Consider the following 23,717-nt stretch of genomic DNA (forward strand, 5'->3'; position numbering starts at 1 on the left):
AAGAAAAGACAAAGCAAGAAAATGTTTTCAACTTTATTCACTAACACACTAAGTGCTCCCATTACAGAGTAAAATCACTTTTTTACTGTAACTTTTTTTTTTGGAGTTTAACAAAGTAGAAAGAATACAGAATTTATGTTCTACAAGGTGTACACCAGAAAAAAATAAAATAAAATAAAAATGGGGGAGAAAAAAAAAGGTTATGTGCAAGTTCCTTAACCCAACCCATACAGAAGCCAGAGAGGCAAAGGGATGTTCCCACTGGGCCTAAGGGAGAGCAGTTCAGTAAGTGGACCAACTCGCTCCGAGACCTTGGCCGAAAAGAGTGCTTTAAGTTACATTTAAAGGTGACATCAAGCCAAGGCAGTGAATTGAAACAGTTAAGCGAACATAACTGATTCTTCTCCTTTGTACTCCATTTTTTGGGCATTAGTCAATATTATACTTCAGAATACAAAACAAGATGGTGCTGCCCACAAAAGTATCATGAGGACAGGAACAGAGATTGGTGTGAAGATGATTCAGAGGGAGGGAGTGACGAGTGTGTACAGATAAATTCATACACTGAAGCTGTGCGTTACAACAACCAGTTCAAATAAGCTACAGCCTAAGATTCACATGCTCCCCATAATCCTAAACATAACCAGCCTGATTGATTCATACCCTAGAGAGCTCGACCAATAGGGAAAGAGGGGTGTTTGAAATATAATACTTATAGAATTCAGTTACTGATTAAAAAAAACAAAACAAAACTGATTGGTTTCTCTTTGGGCTCTCCAAGCATACCGATACTCCCCCATCCCCAGTGGGCCACCCTTTTCCCGCCACTGACCGGTCCCCTTCCCTACCCCAAAAACCCTCTCAGCGGATGGTGTATCTGACATAGGGGACCTCTACATCCTCTTCGGTCTCGTCGTTGCAGCAGAGCTCAAAAACTAGTGCTTTAACATGCTTCCCCAGTTTCTTCTTGGACACTTTAGTCACGATCTCAGTCATCCTATGAAAATAAAAACAGACAAACATTTCATTTTCTTCAATTTCATATGCCTCACTGCCACCTGTATGATTAGAATTGAGTAAATCTTTGAAGATAGGAAAAAGCAACTCACGGCAGGTCCAGCCGTTCTTTAAGCTTGGCCGCAGGCATGAAGAAAGAGTAGAGCATGGAAACTCCCTGAGAGAGCATAGTGATCTCCAGTTTGTGTTCATTCTGAGGGAGCAACAGAATGACAAGACATTCATTTGTTTGCTTCTACAAGGGATGGACACAAATAGGGCATGGCAAAAAAGCTAATATTACTACTTTTCCCCCCCATTACATTGAATATTGATATTTATTATATTCAATTCATAAAATTAAAGGAAATGCATTAAATAGTCATGTGAAAAAGTTAGGACACCCTATTGAATTCCATGCTTTTCTGTATCAGGACATAATAAAAAAAATCATCTGGTTCTTGGCAGGCCTTAAAATTAGGAAAATAAAACCTCATATCAAAACATGACATATCACACCTGGTCATAATTTAACAAAAATAAAGCCAAGAGGCAAAAGCCATGTGTGACAAAGTTAGGACACCCTATGATTCAATTGCCTGTAGATCCCCTTTTAGCAGAAACTACTTGAAGTAATAATTTACTGTATGACTTTATCAGTCTCTCACATCGTTCTGGAGGAATTTTGGCCCACTCTTTCTTTACAACATTGATCCAGTTTATTGAGGTTTGTGGGCATTTGTTTATGCACAGCTCTCGCCACAGCATTTCAGTCAGGACTTTGACAGGGCTGTTGCAACCCCTTGATTCTTTTTTCTTTTCAGCCATCCTGTTGTAGATTTGCTGGGGTGCTTGGGATTACTGTCCTGTTGCATCACCCAATTTGGCCCAACTTTAGCTGTCGGACGGATGTCCTCACATTTGACTCAAGAATACTTTGATATACAGAGGAGTTAATGGTAGACTCAATGACTGTGAGGTGCCCAGGTCCTGTGGCTACAAAACAAGCCCATAATCATCAGCCCTCCACCAGGATGCTTGACTTTTGGTATGAGGTGTTTGTGCTGATATGCTCTTTAGGTTTTCACAAAATATGGTACTGTGCATTATGGCCACACATCTCCACTTTGGTCTAGTCTGTTTAAAGGACATAGTTTTAGGATTTATACAGATGCAACTCTGCAAACCTAAACCGTATTGCCATGTTTTTTTATTTTAGAGAGAAGAGCAAATTTTCCAAACATGCCATTACTTGTCCCATATTTTTCTAATTGTACTGTCATGAACTATCATTCAACATGTTAACTGAGGCCTGTAGAGTCTGTGGTGGAGTTCTTGGGTTGTCTGCCATTTCTCTGAATGTTACACAGTCTGATCTTGGGGTGAATTTGCTGGGACGTCCACTCCTGGGAGGATTGGTGTCTGTTTTGAATGTCTTCTATTTGTGAATAATCTTCCTCACTGTAGAATGACGGACTTCACATTGTTTGGAAATGGCTGTGTTACACTCCCAAGATTGATGACAGCAACAATTGCTTCTCTAAGATCATTGCTGATGTCTTTCCTCTTTGGCATCGTGTTAACACACCTGAAGGCTCCAGACCAGCAAACCGCCAAAACTTCTGCTTTTATGGAGGTGCTCACACTTGCTGATGATCAGTTAATCAAAGGTATTTGATTAGCAGTGCCTGACTGCTACTTACCCTCTTAATTCCTGTTAACACCAAGGGTGTCCTAACTTTGTCACACATGGCTTTTCCATTTTGGCTTTATTTTTGTTAAATAAACAATGACACAAATAAATAATGCAATATGTCATGTGTTTGATGTTCATCTGAGGTTTTATTTTTCAAATTTTAAGACCTGCCAAGGACAAGATAATGTTTTATTATGTCCTGATACAGAAAACCATGGAATTCAATGGGGTGTCCTAAATTTTTCACATGACTGTATGCTTGTTAGACCTCAAGAATTAATTGAATATAATTTCATTGTTTACAAGTAAACTCCAGAGTACGATAACTCAATATTTTTTTCTGTTTTCCATAGTTTTTTCCCCCTAAATTCCGTTTTGCCTACAAATGTATCAAATTGTCTAATTAAATTAATTCTAAACATTTAACAATTAAATGGTTTAAAAAAAAGACAAATAAACATTCCTTTTATATATCTCTAAACAAAGTGCTGTAAAACAGACCTTTTATAATGTATAAATTAGAACATGGGTTAAAAACGCATCTTGATAGTATGATATTTCTCAATACATTGTTTACTTTTAAGTCATCATAATAAAATTATATAAAGTCTTTACTCTACAATAGCAATATACTTCTTTCACAACTTCAAGTTAAACCAAACAAATATTTTGATTAATTTGTTGTGAAGAGCTTTGAGTACCGTAAATAAAGAAAATTACTCAATACAATGTTGATCAATCTTTTCCAATAAATGTCATTTCATCACCCAGCTGTAGGCAGGAGTTTTCTAAAGTAACATGGATTATTTTAGACAATTGCATGACTTCAAGGAATAGCTCACCCAAAAATGAAAATTCTGTCATATATTGCTCACCCTCATGTCGTTTTAAACTCATAAGACTTACTTTCATCTTCGGAACACAAATTAAGATATTTTTGTTTTCTTTGCACACAAAAAGTATTCTAGTAGCTTCATAAAATTAAAGTTAAAACCTTGATGTCACATGATCTATTTTAACAATGTCCTTACTACCTTTCTGGGCCGTGATCGTGGTAGTTACACTGCTGTCTATGTAGGGACAGAAAGCTCTCTGATTTATAAATATCTCTATTTGTGTTCCGAAGATGAACCAAGGTCTTGCGGGTTTGGAACGACATGAGGGTGAGTAATTAAATGACAATTAAAATTTTTGGGTGAACTAACCCTTTAACCTTTGTCAACTACAAACATTTTACAATTATCAGAAACTATTAACCACCATATTAAAAAAACAAAAAAAGCCTCTCTTTCTTCATTTCTTAATTTAAATTTCTTAAAGGGGTCCTATTATGCTTTTTCACTTTTTTAATTTTAGTCAGTGTGTAGTGTGTATGTTTGGGCATAAAAAAGATCTAGAAAGTTACAAATCTCAAAGTCCAAAAATCTATTTTCAAGAACTACAGCAAACGGTTCGTTTGGACTACAGCGTTTGGTTTCCGGGCTTTATGATATCACAAAGCAGCTCATTAGAATTTCATTACAAAGAATTCCCGCCTACAGAAATTGGAATGGTTGGGGGGTGGAGAGGGCGAGGTCGTGGTTAGAACGCTTGGTTGTGTGACTGCATCAGACGAGACGACGACAAAGAAGTGCTGCTGCAGTTAGTGCGTCAGAGAAAACCAAGAAGAAGAGCTGCTGTGGTCAAATTTTTGGCATGTCTAGAACAGCGGTTCTCATTTCCAGTCCTCGCGTACCCCCGCTCTGCACATTTTGTATGTTTCTCTTATTGCTTCATACGTTTGTTATATTTGACTGTAAGTGCCCTGCGAAGTGGACATTACCGGGTGCAGCGCAAATCTGTAAATGAATATTCCGAAGTGAAGTAAATTTCAACGGATTTCCCCTGCTCAGGGAGTAGGGAGCAATGGACAATGTGTAGGGAGCATGTCAATCGGAACACAGTTCATGCAAGGCGCTCACTTCTAACGAGATGATCTGAATCAGGTGTGTTAAAGAGAGACGTGCAAAGCATGCAGAGCAGGGGTACGCGAGGACTGGAATTGAGAACCGCTGTTCTAGAACAATTCTTACAAGTACAACACGACGTAGCTGGGCGCCGCGGACAGACGCCGAACGGTGCCACCGGTGTGCCTACACTCATAGAAAATAATGTGTTCAAATTTTAAAGACGTGGCGCAACGCTGCGCTTCTCATCCGGTGTGCGACCGCCGGAAACGCTGATTTTTTCACTTCCGAAAGTGAAAGATGTCAGGAAACAGTGGTTGCAATTTACTTTTTAACTCGGTTCCTGAGCATTATAACCCCAATTTGCTATTGTGTGCTGCGCATTTTACTGAGGACAGCTTCCACATCACGAGTGAGAAGTGCCACTGCCAAAAGCTTTTGTTGAAAGACAGAGCAAGGGGGTGTGGCAGTACTGAAACACCGTCGAAGCGGTTCGCCAATCACAACGCACTGGGACAGCTAACCAATCACATCACATTTTGTTTTTCAGAAGGCGGACCTTCATCAAAGCCGGAACTAATTGAGCCGTTTGTGCCAGCCTGGGGACAGAGGTATTGTAATAATGTAAATTATGTGAAAAATGATGCGTTTTTCGAACCACCAAGCATGAGAGCATGTTCTAGTACACCCCCAAAACAAATAATAATTTTCACCATATATCGTTATCTGAACAAGTAACAAGTCTATCACGTTTGTTCTGACCAACTGAGGAAAAAAACATTACAATAAATCTCGCTACCAATTGTGATTAAATCTAAAGATCAGTTAGCTCATATCACATCAAACCATTCAAATTATTATTATTGTGATACTTTCTTCTCAAATGATTAATGTTAACAACATCAGCATTGGTGATGGTGACTATGAGTACAGTGTGTATTAGCGTGTAGATTTCAATTTCTGCACAGTCTAATCTAATTGTCATACTCTTCTAATTTCATATTAAGAAATTATTTTAACCCAAAAAGCCAGAGGTATTGTAATAATGTAAATTATGTGAAAAATGATGCGTTTTTCGAACCACCAAGCATGAGAGCATGTTCTAGTACACCCCCAAAACAAAATCAAGACTTTGTAAAAGAGCATAATAGGACCCCTTTAAAGCTGCAGTCCGTAAGTTTCGCCTCTTTGTCGCCATCTCTGTTTGAAAACCTGGAATTGCAGCAGTGTGCAGAATTATCTAGCTTGCATGGGTTGTGCGGCGGCAGCACGGCTCCAGCGAGGATGAATCTAATGTTTTAAGGAGTACGTGTGTGTGGCAGTTAGTCACCGCACCGGTGTGGATATTTACTGTACTTCACAATCACAGATTCTAGCCTACGTCTTGGAATATGACTCAAATAATAATTTTCACCATATATCGTTATCTGAACAAGTAACAAGTCTATCACGTTTGTTCTGACCAACTGAGGAAAAAAACATTACAATAAATCTCGCTACCAATTGTGATTAAATCTAAAGATCAGTTAGCTCATATCACATCAAACCATTCAAATTATTATTATTGTGATACTTTCTTCTCAAATGATTAATGTTAACAACATCAGCATTGGTGATGGTGACTATGAGTACAGTGTGTATTAGCGTGTAGATTTCAATTTCTGCACAGTCTAATCTAATTGTCATACTCTTCTAATTTCATATTAAGAAATTATTTTAACCCAAAAAGCAAATTATGCTCCCTTTGAACTGGTTTTCTTTAAAATACAAATCTTGTGTAATCCCAGGCCATCTGTAATCAGAAGCACATTTATAACGGGAATATAATTTCATTTCATTCACATGTGTTTCATAAACACACAATCCTTTATGGATTACCGCCATCAAAATGATACATTTAATTATTCTGGCTGCTGTGAGAAAAGGCTATAAACAATCGGCCACCTGCAGGATCCTCGCATGCGATAGCCTAGTAGCCGGGACAACTTCTTTATGTTTACAGACGTGACGTAATGATGCAGCAGCATGCTCGAATTTCCCGCGAAAACCTACCAGTACCACTCAAATTAGAAACCATTATTATTATTATAAGCTAACCGTTGTGAATCGGGCTAAAGGCGATAGTTTTGAACACTGGCTGGTTATGTACTTGCTCAAATATTGATTTCGGATCATTTTTAACCAAAAAAAAAAAAAGTTACGGACTGCAGCTTTAAAACTTAAACCAAACCAATCAGAATGCGTTACTAAATGTTTAACTTTTTAATTTCACAACTGAAATGCTTATATACTTAAACACTTGCAGTCCAGAATAACAAATTGAGTTAGAGTAATTGAAGTAGTCATTTCATTTATCTAAAATACTAAAATTACTAAAGTACTAAAATAATCTTCAATGTCCACCACTAGTTTCTTCAAACACCTCAACAATGAGCATCAAGTATTACCTTGAAATAGTCCAAGAACTGTCGGAGTGTCATTTCTTCACCATTGGACTGAATGCCCTTCACCTCAAAGCGGTCCCAAAGCGTCCAATCAATCTCATAGTACTGCGAAAGAAAGCAAGTGTCAAAAGAGCTCATTCATATTCAAAGGGACACCAGCTCTGCTGCTGTAATGGAAAATGCTTTTGGTCACCTTGTGCTTGGGAGCAGCTATGGGCTCAGAGAAGGCGAAGAAAGGCAGAGCAAGGTTCATGAAGCCGTTCTTGTAGGACTCAAGCTTTGTGTGCCCCTGAATGATCTTCAGCATCTCCAGACACACCAAACCCACCACGGCAGCTGTCGTTGTGGCGATTGCTGGAATGATTTTTCCAGCAATGAGTTTGCTCTGAAAGAAGAAAAAGAAAGGTGAGGACCTGCGATGGTAGGATTTGACTCCCAAGAGAGTTAAGAAACCATTTCATTGGCCTTCTCACCTTGTGTCTATCTGCAGGAGGAATGTCGTAGTTCTCTGCTCTTAGATTAGAAGCTGCTACAATGAAGTCCATATGAAAGTTTGTGTCATCATCCTGAGGAAGAGAATTTAATTAGCATTTTAACTGAAGTTCAAAAGTTCTAAAGGTCAGGAAACTGGGGTCGAGTTATAAGCGTTACCTTTTCAAAGTCAATGGGACAGAGCTTGAATTGAGAAGCTGCTTCTGTAGAAGGCAACTGTGCCTTCAGTTCTTCAAGCCTAGAGTCATCTGAAAACAGACCAATAGTAAAATGAGCAATGATAGGACAGTGAAAACTAGCATTTGCTTTAGCATCCAGTTTCCTTTGTTCTGGACTCACTGGAACAAAAAGGATGAGCTCAGCAACTGTTCTTCTCCTCTTACCGATTGATGCATTGGCACTCTGTAGCTCCTGATCAGACACGTGGATCTTGACTCCTGATTTGGGTATGAACTCAGGCACTTTAATATCCTGCAGCAGCTTAGTCAGAGCAGAACGTTCAGTGGAGCCCGGCAGGCCATATGACTGGGCAAGCAAGTTAGCCGCTGCCATAATGTAGTCCATGTGAAGATCCTACCAATCATAATATCAGGATCAATAATTTTTTTTATGACTTGAAATTTCAAACCAAGACTTGTCTTTTCACAGTGAATACTCACATTGTTAGTGCTGAATTCTAATGGATGGGGACATCTTTTTGGACCTGACCAGAATGGTGCCCCAGAAGTTGTAAGCTAGACAGAAAGAGCAGGAAGACATTAAACTAAATGTTCATTACAGTTGGTATTAAATGGAAATTCACACTATTTCATAAATGCATTTTATTGATTTATCCATGCGTGTCTTTTTTTTACCTTATTTTTTTAACCAATTTCATAACTCAATATTCCAGTGAAGACAGGTTCTCCAGTCTCGCCTTAAATCCCACCCTGTTCTTACAAAGTGACTGCAAGTTTGCATTCAGATCTGCCTCCATTCAATCAGTCCACACCCAACATTTTTCCTTTTTCAAAATCCATTTCACTCAGATGTAAGGCACAATAGTTGATGAAGTTTCTGATATAACTTTTAAACTAGGAAATAAAAGATTTTGCCAACAAGCTTAAGATTTCAAGCATTCAGTTTAATAAACCATTTTCCTTCATTATGATCTCAAGCAAGTTGTATAACCTTGACAAATTTTGACTTTATGCCTCAAAACGGATTCAAAATTTAAAAAAAACAAAAAAACGCTCCTAATACATATAAGTCATTGTATTTATAAACAGCAATTTTAATGTATTTGAATTAAGACTCTTGTGCTCCTTGCACGGCAGTCAAAAATACCCACTCTTTTTTTTTTCCCCCCCAATTGTGAACGTTGAATGAAACAACAAAATAGAAGCCATAAATCTAAGTTGTATTCCAAATTTGAGGTTGATATTTCAAAAAAGATTTTGTTCGGGTGCAGTACTAACGGTTTCCATTAGATGAAATTAATTTCCCATTAGTTCTCAAAGCAGTCATTTTTGACTGAGGAATATAAGTGTGACTATTGGTAAAGCAAGTTTTGTACGATTCCGATAAAGCAAAAACTTTTAAAAACACCAAAATGTAAAATTGCTAATTAGTTCCTATTTCCTGTTAGATATGAAAAAGGTGGCATGTCATTGACCCTTTAAGGTTCAGATTATGAAAACACCATCCAATGATAGCTGATCAAATGAGAATAGACAGGCCTCACCTGGTCTGGAGGGAAATTGTGCAGTAGCTGACGGATGTTGTTGTTATATTGACACTGCCAGTGGTTGCGGGCCCAGGCTACACAGTCCTCCCAGCTGTGTGGGTAATCTGTCACCAGGCTCTTGTATACTGCCTCCACCACCTCCAACGGCTGAGCTCCAGGGAGCTTCAGTGTGCGCTCAACAAACTTTGGGTCTCTGTGGAGGAATGAAAACATTACATTTTAAAACAGCTGACAGCACCATGTGTGGCAAATTTATGGGTTGTTTAGGGTGACAGGAACTTACGTCAGATACTGCAAGGCGTTTTCAACAGGCTGTTTGAAAAGTCCCTCAAACTCGTCACGAGCCCACTAAGAAAGCAGGTGGGTAAATGGTCAGTTTAGGTCAATCAAGGTAGCTAAGGCTTAAGACACCAGAAGTTCATCACAAAAAAGTTTGAAAAGTTACCTGAAGGGTGTGTTCGATTGCATTAGGGAAGTTTTTGAGTGTGCAGATAGGAATGGACTTCTCTGGAGGGTCCTGGCTGGAGCTGTATGACTCTGTGAGGAAGGGAATGACCACCTGCACGTTCCCTTTGGTGCCGAGAGTACCAGACTCCAGCAGTGGCTTACGGTAGTACACACACCTCCGGTCCATATACATACCTGGAAAAGCAAAGCATGCTGAGTTAATTTCTCACAAACAGCTTTTTGAACGTTACATTTTGGAGTGACCTATATGACCAGCCACTTTACTTTCTAAAACTCTTACTTACGGGCATCTACATTGTCAAGAGCATTTGTCACTCCATCAAGGCTTTCAAAGAATTCATCATCATAGACCTTCTCAGTGTCAGACCCTACACGGTTCTGATGACCCGTGATGCGGACTGATGGGTTCATCAGCTTCACAGCTGCAGCGGCCGTCTCGCTCTTCATCTTCTGCTCAGAGGAGGAACAAAATCATCAGCAACCATTCAAGACAGACATAAAATCCCTTCTTTCTTCAGTCTGTGTCAGTCAATCTCACCGTAACGTCCCAAGGCCTAAAGAGGAACTGTCGATTGAGATTGGACTTCTCTATGGTGTCCATGTCAGTAACTATGACCTCTCCTTCACCGCTGGCCAAGCCCATCATAGCAAAGTTTTTCAGCAGCTCACAGCCAATAGCTCCAGCACCAACCTGAACACAGCAAACAAGTCACTAAAATTAACACTTAAGACTAAATCACAGGGTTTCTAACATGACATGAACAAGTTAAATTTAAGACTTTTTTAATACCACCTTATATGAAATTTAAGACCTAAACCTGTAATGGAAATACACATTTTATTACATACATATGTAATATTTAATGTGTATAAATTTAAAAGAAAACAATATCATTGTTCGTCAATATCATACAGTGAACTTTATGTCAGCAGACAATATTCCATACAAAATATCCCTGCAAAATAACTGCAACACTGAGATTTTTGGTGGAGTAAACAATTTTGAAGCAATATTTTCATCAGTGTTCAATCAGCTTTAACATACTTAAATCTGCATATTTACCTATACAAAGGCCTATTTTTAACCTTTTTAGATGTATGCATCATCTTACATGTCAAATTATTACAATTTATCAATAAATTCAATATACACTATAGGGCTGCTACCAGTCAGATTAAATAATTTACACCGCAAATAACAATAATTACAACTGCAATAATGTTATGAGATTAATGTTTTAAATGCATTTATGAGTATACAAATAAGAAATGTTAAGGGGAAAGCGACTGAACCGAATCATTTAAACAGTTGATTCATTCAGGAACCAAACACCATCCTGCTGCTCAGAGACGCAAAACAGCCTGTGGCTTTGATTGGAATCATTTGTGTTGGCGAAATAGTGCAAAAACAGGCAATATGGTGTCTAAAACGCAAGTCTCTTAATAAAACTTCTAGTTTATTGAACTGCTGTAAAAAATCAATATCACATTTGTATATGGTAATTTTTGGAGAAAAAAAGGCACTCTTCCGTGTGAACTTGATTAACTATATGAAGTGGTATAAATATACACTTTCTGCCCCCATGTCTTGAATTTGTGATCATTCTGAATGTATTTTAATAGACCAAATCATGCAGTGAAAGAGCGCACTGTAAATGCGCACGCACACTAAACTTCAATTAATGCGTGCACTCTGTAGGTGTTTGGTTTTTTGCGTCGTGAGAATATTGAGCAAAATAGCTCACTTATGGTGTTATTTAGCTATATCATGTTTTGAATAAACTAAACATTTTGAATTTTTACCTCAGTGCGTTTCTGAGTTTATGTGTGCTGTCACACTCATTTGTTCTGAAGTCTCGAGACAAACAGAGTGAGCCTCAGCACGAGCTTGTATTCTGTTGTTCTCTCTGATGCAGTAACTTGCCGTTACAATCTGTCCAATGATTGTAAACAGTCATTAGGTCCGTCAGACTGAAGATATTTTAGCAGTAATGAGACCAAAAATATTTAAGACCCATCGAATCCGAATTTAAGACATTAAGACTTTTTAAGGACCCGCGGACACCCTGAATCAGTGTTACTTAAGTACAATTTATAAACCATTATAGTTTTTAGAATTAGCTTTATTTTAGTTTGAGTAAATTTTATACGTTTGTCATTATTAGCTTATAAATTTATTTTAAATTTTTTAATTCAATTGGTAATTTTAGTACTTCAACTTACACTAATTACAATTAGTTGGGAAGGCAATTTCATTAACATTTCATCTAATATTAATATTTTACTAAACTAAAAAGGTATTTAATAGATTTATTTTACAATAACTCTGGACTCAAGGCAAAACAATCTTGGTTGGAACAGTTAATACTTGCAGCATAAACATGCCTTTTGATAAATATGATTCAAATTTGTTTGATTGGCTCACTAGAATTTCAAGAGAAAAAGCAAGCATTGTGCAACTGCATAATTGGCATGGCATAATCATCTCCCTTTTTGATAAACGGCCAGTGTCAGCTCCTCACCAGAAAATATCGCTGTTTGGCTAACAGCTCCTGCAGCTTGGACCCAAAAACAGCAATCTGGCCATCATAGCGGCAGTTCCTCTACAGAAAACAGATGAATAAATTATTTTTTGCAATCAACCAACTCTTTTGGGTGAAATGCATGTAGCTCCACTAGCATCAAACAAATACTGTAACATATAAACAGACAATGGTGCAAGAAGCACTCACAGGTGCACACTCTTCCTCTGTCAGAACGGCATCCCCAGCCTCAGGTAAGCACTCCACAGCATCAAAATACAGCCACTGCATGATGGGCATAAACTTTCCTGTGCAAGCCTGAAGAGAGAGAGAAAAAAAAAAGCAATATATAACAGACCATGACAGAGGAGTCTAACGCAACACGTTCCTCATATCTCACTGATTTCAAACTCAAAGGAAATGATGGGAGACCATATTACCTTCATAACCTCCTGGGCAGCAAGCCCACCAATAAAGGCATTGATGGGTGCCAGGTCTCCAGCAGCCATGCAAGACAGTTTTTTGATGATTGTCTGGTCCAGCTGCTCTTGCTTGGCAGATCCGGTCTGCGCAGCATTCGCCTCTTCAGCCAGAGCCACAAGCTCATCCGCATCGGACTGCATCAGTACGAAGAAAGAGATCGCTGCTGAATCACTGAGACTGATGTCCACAGCTCAGCATTCATATGCCATTAAACAGAAGACTGTGTAATGGTTGAGGCATTACATTTCTTGGCCAGAATAAGTTTGGAAGTGGATTGGACCTCATGCATAAATCTAACAACTAGCAAAAGTATTCACCTGACTCCAGGGCTTTGGTAGACGACTGTGCTTTTTCTCAAATGCATGCAGCGCCTGAAAGCCCATGTGCAGTTGGCCTGGACGATCAAATTTGGCAAAATCAGTCAGCAGGAACTCTGGTTCGGCCATGGAAGAGGACAGGGATTTCTGATCGAAGACAGAAGTGTGCATATGTAATCCACTTTATCACTTTACATGAGTTCTATAATGTTAGCCTCAGCATGGGTGTCAACTTACAAAGGCAATTTTCTTGGGCATCTTCACTTGTGTGACAATACCACCTCTCACATAGTCCGAGAATGAGCTGGTGTCACAGATGCTGAAGGTGTAAGGACCTGATGGCAGAGGACATCACAGTCACAAAACAGCCTACAGACTGACCCTTCAAACGGTGTAGAGTTATCAGTACACCTCCTTAAACAGTAACATAAGTTCAGTGCTTTGGCCTCTGAGACCAGGAACTTATTTCAGGGTTCCTACACATTTTCCATTTCAAAATTTCATACTTTTCCAGACTCAAATTTCCAAACCTTTCAGTAGATTTTCAGACCATATTTAACACAAATGGTTCATAAAGCATTATTTTTAGCTTTATATTTGGGATATTGTAGTCATCTGTAAATATTTTTTATTTTTTTATTTTTGAGTACTTTGTATACGAAAAACTATTCAAATGCAGGTGTTCATTTTTTGCATGCTTACACATTACAATTTCTAGTTTTATATAACCTACTTCCTTTGTGCTTCATTTTATTTTGCACACACTATTTTGCCATCTTGCTATGAATAAAACAAGAGCATAGATGCACATGAATTAACATATCTATTTGCTCAAAATTTGGCTTTTCTTATGGTAGGACCTGTAATATCAAGGCCTAATGTCCAATTTAACACATCCTCCGTGGAGGCACACAAATCATGACATGAAATGGGCTGATAGCCTAAAATTTGCCAAGTTCAAGGGTTTATAACAAAGACTGGTACAGTCAAAAAAGTGTTTAAAAGTTGACTTTTGTTAGGGCAGTATGCCATATTTCAAGGCCTTCGGTCTCTTTAACGCATACTTCGTAGAGGCCAAGAAACCACACCACGAAATGGGCTGATGGCACAATAGGTGGCTCAATGTGCATTGTCCTTTATGCCAAGTTTCTCATGCACACAAAAGTCTGTATATTTTCTTTACATTTTTTTTGCAAAGGTCCTTAAGGCAATGTAATACGGTGCTAAGAATACTGTGAGAACTAAGAAACCCAAAATGCTTATAACCTGCAATTTTGCATAAGGAAAATTGGCACCTTGAATTCATTCAGTCGTATTTTGACTTTGACCTTGTACAATACATTTATTTTCAATAAATTCTTCATTTTCTATTATAAAAACTAAATGGGGGGCAAAAGGAAACAAATACTTTTCCATACTCTGCTTTCTTTTTACCATACTTTTCCAGACCTGGAAAATGCTTAAATCAAATTCCATACTTTTCCAAACCCCATAGGAACCCTGTTATTTCCACCTTCCTGTTCCTTTAGGACAGATGTAGTTGACTAAAGTGATCAGTAGCTGAAGTGATTGACGTTTGTTGCCCTATGATGATCTAGTTACATGTTTAAAACATGTACATTGTAGTTGACATTGCAGTAAAACCTGTCAAACTGCCATAAACAATACGATAAATAGTCAAAACGTTCCAGACATCTGAAACAATTGTAAATTTGCCAAGATGAAGACAAATATGTGAATTGCCCGGACACATAGTGAGGAAGATGATAGAGGCAAAGTTTCTTGCAAAAATCCTTTTCAGGCTTATTCAATTATTTTGCTAAATGACACTAGTTGTTAACCAAGCAAATTTGCCCTCAGCAAAAATCCAAGGGGGCCTGAAAATTCTTAATTGTTTAATAAAGAAGCTAAAACAACTAAAAATCAAAATGGTTTATTTTAATTCGCCCTTGAAAAAAAAAAGTTTTCTTTTAAGAAATTGGGTTTCCACGGTCTTGGAAAAGCTGGGAAAATTATGTAATCTACTTTTAAGTGTGATTACTAGACAAAAAGATGAACATTAACAAAATCTAAAAATGTCATGTGCATTTTTATAACGAATATACATTTTTCTAGTAGTGTTGAACGCTAAAATATTTTGATTGTGATTTGGTGTATAAGAATTAAGGATTTTTTTTGTTCCCAAACAACTGGAAGAGTCATTTATATTCACTGTTTTTAAACAATTAAAACTCCTGGAATTCTGAAATGTAATAATTTTAATTATATTTACTTGCTTATTGGAGTCAAAAAGGTTGAGAACCACTAATCTAGCATGTTTTTATTCTGAAGGACCCTGGGCGGGCTAACAAGAGACTAAGCTGGGTGGTTGCTGGGTCTGTTTAAGTTAGAAAACCTATGATAACTCACCCAGTGTCTTGATCTCTATTGGTTCACAGCCGTTGAGCTCGGTCATGCCCTGCACTTCTGTGAAAGTGACAGAATCTCCGCTCTCAAATCCATGCCGTGTTTCATCCAGACATGTAACCACACCAGCACTGTCCTTTAAACACACAAACACACACACAACACGAACAGAGCAAAATGTTCAGACAGCCAGTGTAACATTCAGTACGATAATGTACGTATTATCAAAATACTCAGATTTTAATACGATTAAGACAATACTCTGATTAAGAATCTACCATGTAAACAGAGATTTTTGATCCGGCTAAAGTCATAATCGATTAAGACATGGAGTATTCCTATTTTAGTCGCATTACTGAAGTGCAAAACAGACATGTAAACACCTTAATCACATTATTACCATCATGTAGGACTTTTCGCCGCATTTTGCGACAGGATACACACACGGCAGTGTTCAACCGTTTGACGGCACACAAAAGAATGGCTTCAACAACGCCTTCATCTGTTTGCATGTATAGCATGACAAATAATTAATTGCACTTGAAGCTTTCAGTAAATTAAAAATGAAACACCCAAAACTGTATATGGCATCATAACGAAGACGAACTATATGTTTATACATGAAATTCCAGAAGGGATGTCGGATGGCAAAGCGTGGTGACGTAATGACGTGTGCCATTAATCGAACTAATCGAATTATTATGTACTATAACATGTAAAACGGGAACATGAAAGGAATATTTTAAAATCAACTCATGTAAACACCTTAATCATAATATTGTCTTATTCAGAATAAGATAAATAATTAGATTACTGATGTCCATGTAAACGTAGTCAATATGACACTTCATTCTGACTACAGTAAACAAGGTTTAAATGATACCATCACATGGTATAATTTGGCCCAGTCCAGTTGAGTTTTTACCTTTGTGATCATTGAGATCATGGCGCTCAGTGGCTGCTCTCCATTGGTGTCAAACACTGTCATTTCCTCCCCAAAATCACAGAATAGTTGCCTATTGAAATACAGCAAGTACATGAGAAAAATAATACCAAAAAAATTAATAACTTAAACCAAGTAAGGTATTCTACCCAAACAGCCCACGCGTGTCTGCCACGATCAACTTAATGCCATTACTATGGCAGAAGTCACCGATGCATATCTGCTCATCGAGGCTGGAGTTGGTGAGCACAACAACCTGGTCAAACACACAAACACCTGTTAGCGGAATCTTTTAAATGCATTAAACTTTAACTAATGCAAAGTTCTGTATGTATGTGGGAATTTAGTCCATGTGTTGAGCTTATGAATGTAGTCCAGTAGAGCCATAACGGCAGTACCTGAAACTTGGTTAGGTATTCGTTGGTGAGGGTGCCAGTGAAGGCGGTTACAGGCACATAGCTGTTGAGTTCTGCCAGTCGAGGCTGACTGACCTCTGCACGGTTCTTCCCAAGATCCTCCTCACGCAGGTAAAACTAAGACATGTAACAAACACTATTATTTGTATTACTACAACTACTACTATTAAAAAAAACACTACATTTAATTTTTCTTATTTCCAAAATTCTTTTTTTGTGTCCACTTTATATTGTTAATGTCTTAATTTGTTAATGTACACTGCTAATCAAAATTTGAGGTTGGTAATATTTTTAATAGAAGTGTCCATTTAATAAAAATAGTCATATTGTGAAATATTATTACAACTTCAATTTCTCTATTTTAATAAATTTTAAAAAGTTATTTATTCCAAAGCTGAAATTTCTGCATCATTACTCCAGTCTTCAGTGTCACATGATCCTTCAGAAATCATTCTAATATGCTGATTTGGTGGTCAAGCAACATTCCTTATGTCGTAAACATCTGTAAGGTTTAATATTTTTGTGGGAACCATGAAACATTTTTCTCAGGATTCTTTGATTAATAGAAAGTTGAAAAGAACAGCATTTATTTGAAATGATGAAGCCTCGTGAAAAATGGCGGCAGTGGTGTGGTATCCTGGCGACTCCACTTTCTTTACACCTAGCTGGCCGTTTTCTTTGTTTTATACACATTTGTCAGAGGCCACTTTAAACTTTACTCGCGGAGTTAAACGTTACAATCATGAAAAAATTGAATCTACGTTTCGTGGTGCGTTTTTTCTACCATTACTCTTTTCTACGGCTGCACTACCGGTATGTGTTGTCCCCGGAACTCTCCACGTGGATCAGTTGTGCTCCAAAAACTCGAGTAGTTCTGTTGCTCAGGGGAAAAACTGTTTATATTCTGGTTTTCTCCAGTCACCTACTTGCATGGGAAGTTTTCATCATAACCTGCTCGGATACTATGCAATTTACTCATCTGTTTTGGACTATGGATACGCGGTGACGTGTAAATACGCCGCTAGACAGCTGGGTTTCGCGGCGCTTCACAAAAGACTCATGGGCTCTTGCTTATTTTACTGCTGCTCTCTGGGGATGTTCAACTAAATCCAGGACCGGTTAACCCGAGAATACAGCTGGACTCTGGAGTTGAGCTTCATTTGGGGACGACCTCGGCAATGTCTCATGATGAGGTGGAGTGCCTGGGGCTTTCCGGTGGATTTACCCTGCCCATCAAACAGCAAAGTGTTTAATTAACGTACATAATGCTCCAGTGCACAATATTTCTACACTGCTCTGCGGAGATTCTACAAGATTTACAGCGGCTCCAGCAACTACACTTAGCGTCTCGAAATTCTGCGGTAAGAAAGCAGACTGTACGTAGAATTTTTCAGACTGTAAATCATGCAAAAGTTTTGTGGGCTCCAAATGTGAAAGCGAGAGGAATTTTTGGAGGAATATTTGGAGTTTTATCTCAAAGAACGAACAGTTGTCTCGTTTACTTTCTACTTCAAATTTGGACTTCCTTTGCATATCTGAAACGTGGTTGCATCAATTATCTTCTCCAAGTGTATTTATGATGCCAGAATATCAATGTTTTAGACGTGATAGATCCGCGGGAAGGGGAGGGGGAGTGTTAAAATATGTGAGAAATGGTTTTAAGTGTGAACGTCTTGTTTAACTCTGTTAACGACTTGGAGTTCGTAGGGCTAAAAATAATTTTGTCTCCTCAAATGTCATTTATTATCATATGTGTGTATATTAAGTCAGGAAGAGATATCGACAGGCTTTGTTATAAAGGACTGCGGAACAAAGTTATTCCAGACCTGAGAGTAACTAAACCAAGTTATTATCTTCACCAATTGAACGAGGCAAAAGGAAAGAGTAAATTGATCTGGAAAATTGTTAATAGCCTTTTACAGAAGGAGATAAATTCTCCAGGAGATCCTAATTTAATTTTAGATTACTCCATCTCTACTTCTTTTAATATTTATTAATTCTGTTTCCGAATTGGGGGAAAAATGAGCAAAAAAGGAAAGAAATATTCTACTGTCTGAAGATGACAGTGAAGGTTTTAACCTAGCCATGACTTACGATACACAGGTTAACAAAGTTATCAGCTCATTAAGAAATTCTAAATGTAGGGATGTCCATCAATTTGACACCAAGTTTCTCAAAACTCAAAGATACTTTAGCTCCTGTTATTTTACATTTAATTAATTTATCATTTGAATAGTGTTTTTCCTACAGCATGGAAGCCATTGTTTCTCCCATTTTTAAATTTGGGGATCATTTCGAGGTTAGCAACTATAGACCTATCAGCATACTGCCAGTAGTCTCAGTTTGCAGAAAAGGTATTTCTTGAACAACTGACATCTTATCTTAATACAGCTAAGGTTGGTTTACACTGTATGCAATTTGGTTTCAGAGTAAATCATATTACCGAAACAGCTACTTTACATTTAACAGAGCAAATAAAATCTAGGCTTGATACAGCTGGAGCTATATTTTTAGATGTGCGTAAAGCCTACGACACGGTTAATCACAATGTTCCTCTTTCTAAATTTCAATTTTCATCTGGAGCTTTAGCATGGATTTACTCATATTTATCAAATAGACAGCAATGTGTACAAATCAAAAGGGTTCATTCCAATAACTTAAACTGTACAACGGGCATACCCCAAGGATCAATATTAGGCCCTTTATTATTTAGTTTGTACACTAATGATCTCCCACAGCAGTGTGAAGGGATACAAGTGCAAATGTATGCCGACGATACTGTTATTTTTACACATGCGAGAACAGCAGAGTTAGCAGCTGAAAAGCTAAATGTTGCTATGAAAAGGATTACACAGTGGTTAGAGTTAGTGTCTCACCTTGAACACTGGTAAAACAAAAGGGATGTTTTTTTTTCTAAAACAAATGAGTGTTCTTCCAATGCAGATATTTTTATAAATGGTGAAAAGATAGAAATTGTTAGAGTTTAATTATCTTGGCTTAACGCTGGATCCAAACCTTAGTTTTAAAAAAACATGTAAAGAAAATGGTGAGGACTATAAAATATGACTCGGACAAATTAGACGATGGCTACCTACTGAAGACTTTTATGCATGCTACAATCTTTTCTCAACTGTCATACTGTCTGACATGTTGGGGGTCAAGCAGGAGATACTGTTATTAAACTTTTAAAATCTCTTTATAAGCAGACTTTAAAAACTCTGGACAAAAAGCCTAACAAATATCACCACTGTAGGGTTTTGGAGAATTTTTTTTTTTTGAGGTTTGATACTTTAAGACTTTTCTCAAAATTGTGTATCAAAATTGTGTATGATATATAAAATTTAAAATGGTTTGGCCCCTTCCATACTTCGCGTTTTTTTGCATTTTCGCTCTACAGTCTCTGTAAGATCTACTAGATCATAATCTACTAGTGATTTTTGTTCCTTTTTGTCATTCTCTCTTTGGATCATCGTCTTTCTCAGTGAAAGCTATTATTCATTGGAACACTCTACTAGAAGACATAAGGATGTGCACATCTATCGACATTTTTAAACAAAAACTAAAATCTTATTTAAAATCAACTCAACTCTGTAAACACTGACATGGTTGTGGTTTAATTGGACGCTATTTTTACTGTTCTTTTTTGGCTCTGATAGCATGTGTATAAGTATTACTGTATCATAGGGGTGGGACAATATGACATGGCGATATATTGTTCTCCTTCTCCATGCGATACGAGAATCGATATTTGGCGCCAAATATTGATATTTTAATTACTACAATAAGGCGCTCTAAATAGATTTCCCTGCTTCCAGCATCTAAAAATGCGTGGAAATTGTGACCGCGCCATTTCTACCTTCTTTACAAAGCGCGTTCTCCATGAAGATGGGGAAGCAGGAGGAACCAAAGGATAAACAGAGTTCCAGTCACTGTACTAGCTCTACTGCTATATATGTTTATGGAGATGAGAACTAAAAAACTGCCCCGGAACAGCTATCAGCGTGGACTAGGGTTGTGACGATGAGGAAATTTCCCCACAGGTTAATCGACGTGTGACAACACTGGTAATGATACCGGTGTATCACCGCGGGCGGGTGTTCCCTCTTTTCCTCGCTTTCCATAGCTTGTAAAAGCGGCGTGCGCATTTTACTTTCACTTTCAAATAGCGGCAATTCGGAGTAAAACAATTGTTCGTTTGAATTTTCCCTCTTTTCCTCGCTTTCCTTCGCTTTTAAATGGCTTAAAAGCGCTGTGCATTTTACTTTCATTTTTGAATTAGCGGCAGTTCGGCGTCAATTGCTTGAATGCAACAACAAAACAACGTCAAACTCACTTTAGCATATATAAAAGTATATATAAAACATCTAACTTTTATTAACAAAAATAAAAATACACCATGCTATAGGGCAGGCTATGCCTAACATAAAATAACAAATAATTTGCATAAAGTTTAAATACTAGGTAGCCTATACAAAACTGGAAATAAGTAAACATGTATAATATATAACCAAATAAATAAGAAACGTAGAACGTTTATTAGCAAAACGAGTAAGAAAGCTTGGAGGCACGGCATACAACTTGCTGTCCAATAAAATAAATAATTGACAGTTTAAATAAAGTAAAAATCAGCAAACAATGTGGAACAAATTAAATAAGAAACTAGTGTTTAAAAAAAACTTCCAAAATCACCTTAAACGGCAAAGGTCAACAGGCTTTTCAAAATCCAAAATATTGCCAAACAGGCACTTTTGCATTTCATTTTGAAACTAAATCATCCGCGATCGTCTTGTCTGTCTCACCTCACTCTTTTTGTCAGTCAGCTCGACTCACTCTCCTCACTGGAAAAATGAAATCTGATCTGTGATGCAACTGTCGTTCGGCACGTTGCATTGATCAGCCGCGTTCAGTTTTTAAATTGTAGCGTCTCGTTCTTTTACTGAACTAAATTATTTTTATTACTATAAAAAATCAAAACAACGGCGGGGGTCGGTGACGCGGTGGGCAAGTGACATAACCGGTGTTGTGGCTTAACACCGGTATCACCGACTATCGCGGCAAGCCTAGCGTGGACCATAGGCACCTATCACGTTATTACTGCAGAGCGCATATTCAGTCCATCAGTAGCCTAACCTCTCCGCTCGGATCGCAGGTGGATTTCCCTCACTATGAGTGAGAGAGAGCAGCGCTGGCGCATCCAGTTTTATGTGAACAAAACTGGATGCTCTCCCTCTCTCTCAGATATTGCAAGTGCGCGTTTTTCTGGCACCGACCGGCAGAAACAAATCTGCACCTATGGCATGAACGACGACGGCGCAAAAGTGTGCAGTGTGTGTGCTTGCCGCGCGTCTACTCTCGCTCAGATATTGCAAGTGCGCGTTTTTCTGGCACCGACCGGCAGAAACAAATCTGCACCTATGGCATGAACGACGACGGCGCAAAAGTGTGCAGTGTGTGTGCTTGCCGCGCGTCTACATTTGAAGTAACGAACCTGAATGCGCAAAAGAGGCGATGTTAATGGTTATTTTTTCCCTGCATGTCATGTGTGCGGGGCTCCGTTTTTATGATGAGAGGAGAGGAAAGGTTGAGAAAGCACTCCAGGTAAATTTTTAAAATGTACCAGGTTTATATATATATATAGGCTATATATAAAGTTGATAAGCAGTTAAATGTGTTGGTTTACACACAAAGACAAGTGTAAGCTTCTAATAAGTCCAAGAATAAAATTATTAATTTACTTAGCATGTTAAATTTGATTTACAGAACTTTTGTGCTGTTTTCTAAGTTTGGACTTTGGAGAAAACTTGCACTTAACCTTTTCACAGGCATTTTGTTTTCATAGTTAGACAGATATCGTGATGTATCATTATAGAATTGTCTAGCAATATATCGATTAGCACAGAATCGCTGTACAGTTATCATGAGCCATGTATCGTGAGGTACCCTGCGATTCCCACCCCTACTGTATTGTATGTGTTTGTTGTCTTATGTTTACCTATGATTATGATTACCTGCCAAGGGACCGCGGATGAAAACTAGCCATTAGCTAAATTCGGTACAATGCATGAAATGGAAACATTTATGTTAAAATTGTGCATGGTCCCTTTTCAAATAAAGTTAAATAAATAAAAAGAAATAAATAGAAATCTTTTGTAACATTACTTTATCTTATTGAACCCAAACTTAGGTAGTACAGTAATGTAATTTACCTCTTGCTTGAGCCACCAAATGTGGATTTTGACTATGCTCTTGTGTTATTTTACAGTGCCTTTACATTGAACAAAATTAGCAGCAATGACTGTGTTTTGCATCCACACACTTATGGTTATGAATCACGACCAACCACTGACCTGTGAAGAAAGGTCCTTCCACTCAGCCACGCCCTGGTCATGCAGGGTGACGCTCTTGACTCCACCCAGAATGACATTCTTGGCTATCTCTACACCCAAACCTCGCAGCCCTGAGATCAGAACATTGGAGCTCTGCATGCGCTTCATAGCATCATGGCCCAGTACGTACCTGAGAGACACATACTAAATTTAACATCTACTCATGTGACCTCTTATTTGCTCAGAAAGAACATTCTAAGTATACTTCAAACTGAAATGAAGGCCAAACTCACAGCTGCCTGGAGTACAAGCCCTCGTCGATCTCAGCATCATTTCCATTCTTAGCCATGCCCTGCAGAGATCAAAACCACAGTTAAAGGCTAAAAATAGACAAGCATAACTTATGAAACTGGCTGCCTTTCAACAACCAGGTACAGTAAAGAATGAAGATTATATTCACAAAATATGCGACTACACATACTAGTTCAGATTATCTAGATGTCCCAGTTATATGCAAACAAGTTAGTTCTGAAAAG

At 38.0% G+C, this 23,717-nt stretch overlaps 1 protein-coding gene across 3 annotated transcripts in view; it reads right to left on the reverse strand.

Annotated features, from left to right (window-relative positions):
• Positions 1–19: 19 nt before the first annotated feature.
• The window catches only part of LOC107565837 (ubiquitin-like modifier-activating enzyme 1), a 28,871-nt gene continuing 5,173 nt past the window's right edge, over positions 20–23,717 (reverse strand). For all 3 annotated transcript variants that reach the window (XM_016251123.1, XM_016251122.1, XM_016251121.1), the window contains exons 3-26: positions 23,475–23,533; positions 23,203–23,371; positions 16,838–16,972; positions 16,589–16,695; positions 16,422–16,512; positions 15,500–15,632; positions 13,328–13,425; positions 13,091–13,237; positions 12,731–12,907; positions 12,501–12,608; positions 12,291–12,371; positions 10,307–10,459; positions 10,053–10,218; positions 9,746–9,942; positions 9,584–9,648; positions 9,298–9,493; positions 8,234–8,308; positions 7,958–8,147; positions 7,734–7,822; positions 7,556–7,648; positions 7,276–7,467; positions 7,086–7,187; positions 1,110–1,210; positions 20–997 (exon numbers count right to left, since the gene is read on the reverse strand). In XM_016251123.1, the coding sequence (XP_016106609.1) occupies positions 862–997; positions 1,110–1,210; positions 7,086–7,187; positions 7,276–7,467; positions 7,556–7,648; positions 7,734–7,822; positions 7,958–8,147; positions 8,234–8,308; positions 9,298–9,493; positions 9,584–9,648; positions 9,746–9,942; positions 10,053–10,218; positions 10,307–10,459; positions 12,291–12,371; positions 12,501–12,608; positions 12,731–12,907; positions 13,091–13,237; positions 13,328–13,425; positions 15,500–15,632; positions 16,422–16,512; positions 16,589–16,695; positions 16,838–16,972; positions 23,203–23,371; positions 23,475–23,533 (3,060 nt within the window). In that variant the 3' untranslated portion in view covers positions 20–861. The remainder of the gene's footprint in view (positions 998–1,109; positions 1,211–7,085; positions 7,188–7,275; positions 7,468–7,555; positions 7,649–7,733; positions 7,823–7,957; positions 8,148–8,233; positions 8,309–9,297; positions 9,494–9,583; positions 9,649–9,745; positions 9,943–10,052; positions 10,219–10,306; positions 10,460–12,290; positions 12,372–12,500; positions 12,609–12,730; positions 12,908–13,090; positions 13,238–13,327; positions 13,426–15,499; positions 15,633–16,421; positions 16,513–16,588; positions 16,696–16,837; positions 16,973–23,202; positions 23,372–23,474; positions 23,534–23,717) is intronic.

This window comes from Sinocyclocheilus grahami, unplaced genomic scaffold (assembly GCF_001515645.1).
Source record: "Sinocyclocheilus grahami isolate Dianchi unplaced genomic scaffold, SAMN03320097.WGS_v1.1 scaffold1030.1, whole genome shotgun sequence".
Lineage (NCBI taxonomy): Eukaryota > Metazoa > Chordata > Actinopteri > Cypriniformes > Cyprinidae > Sinocyclocheilus > Sinocyclocheilus grahami.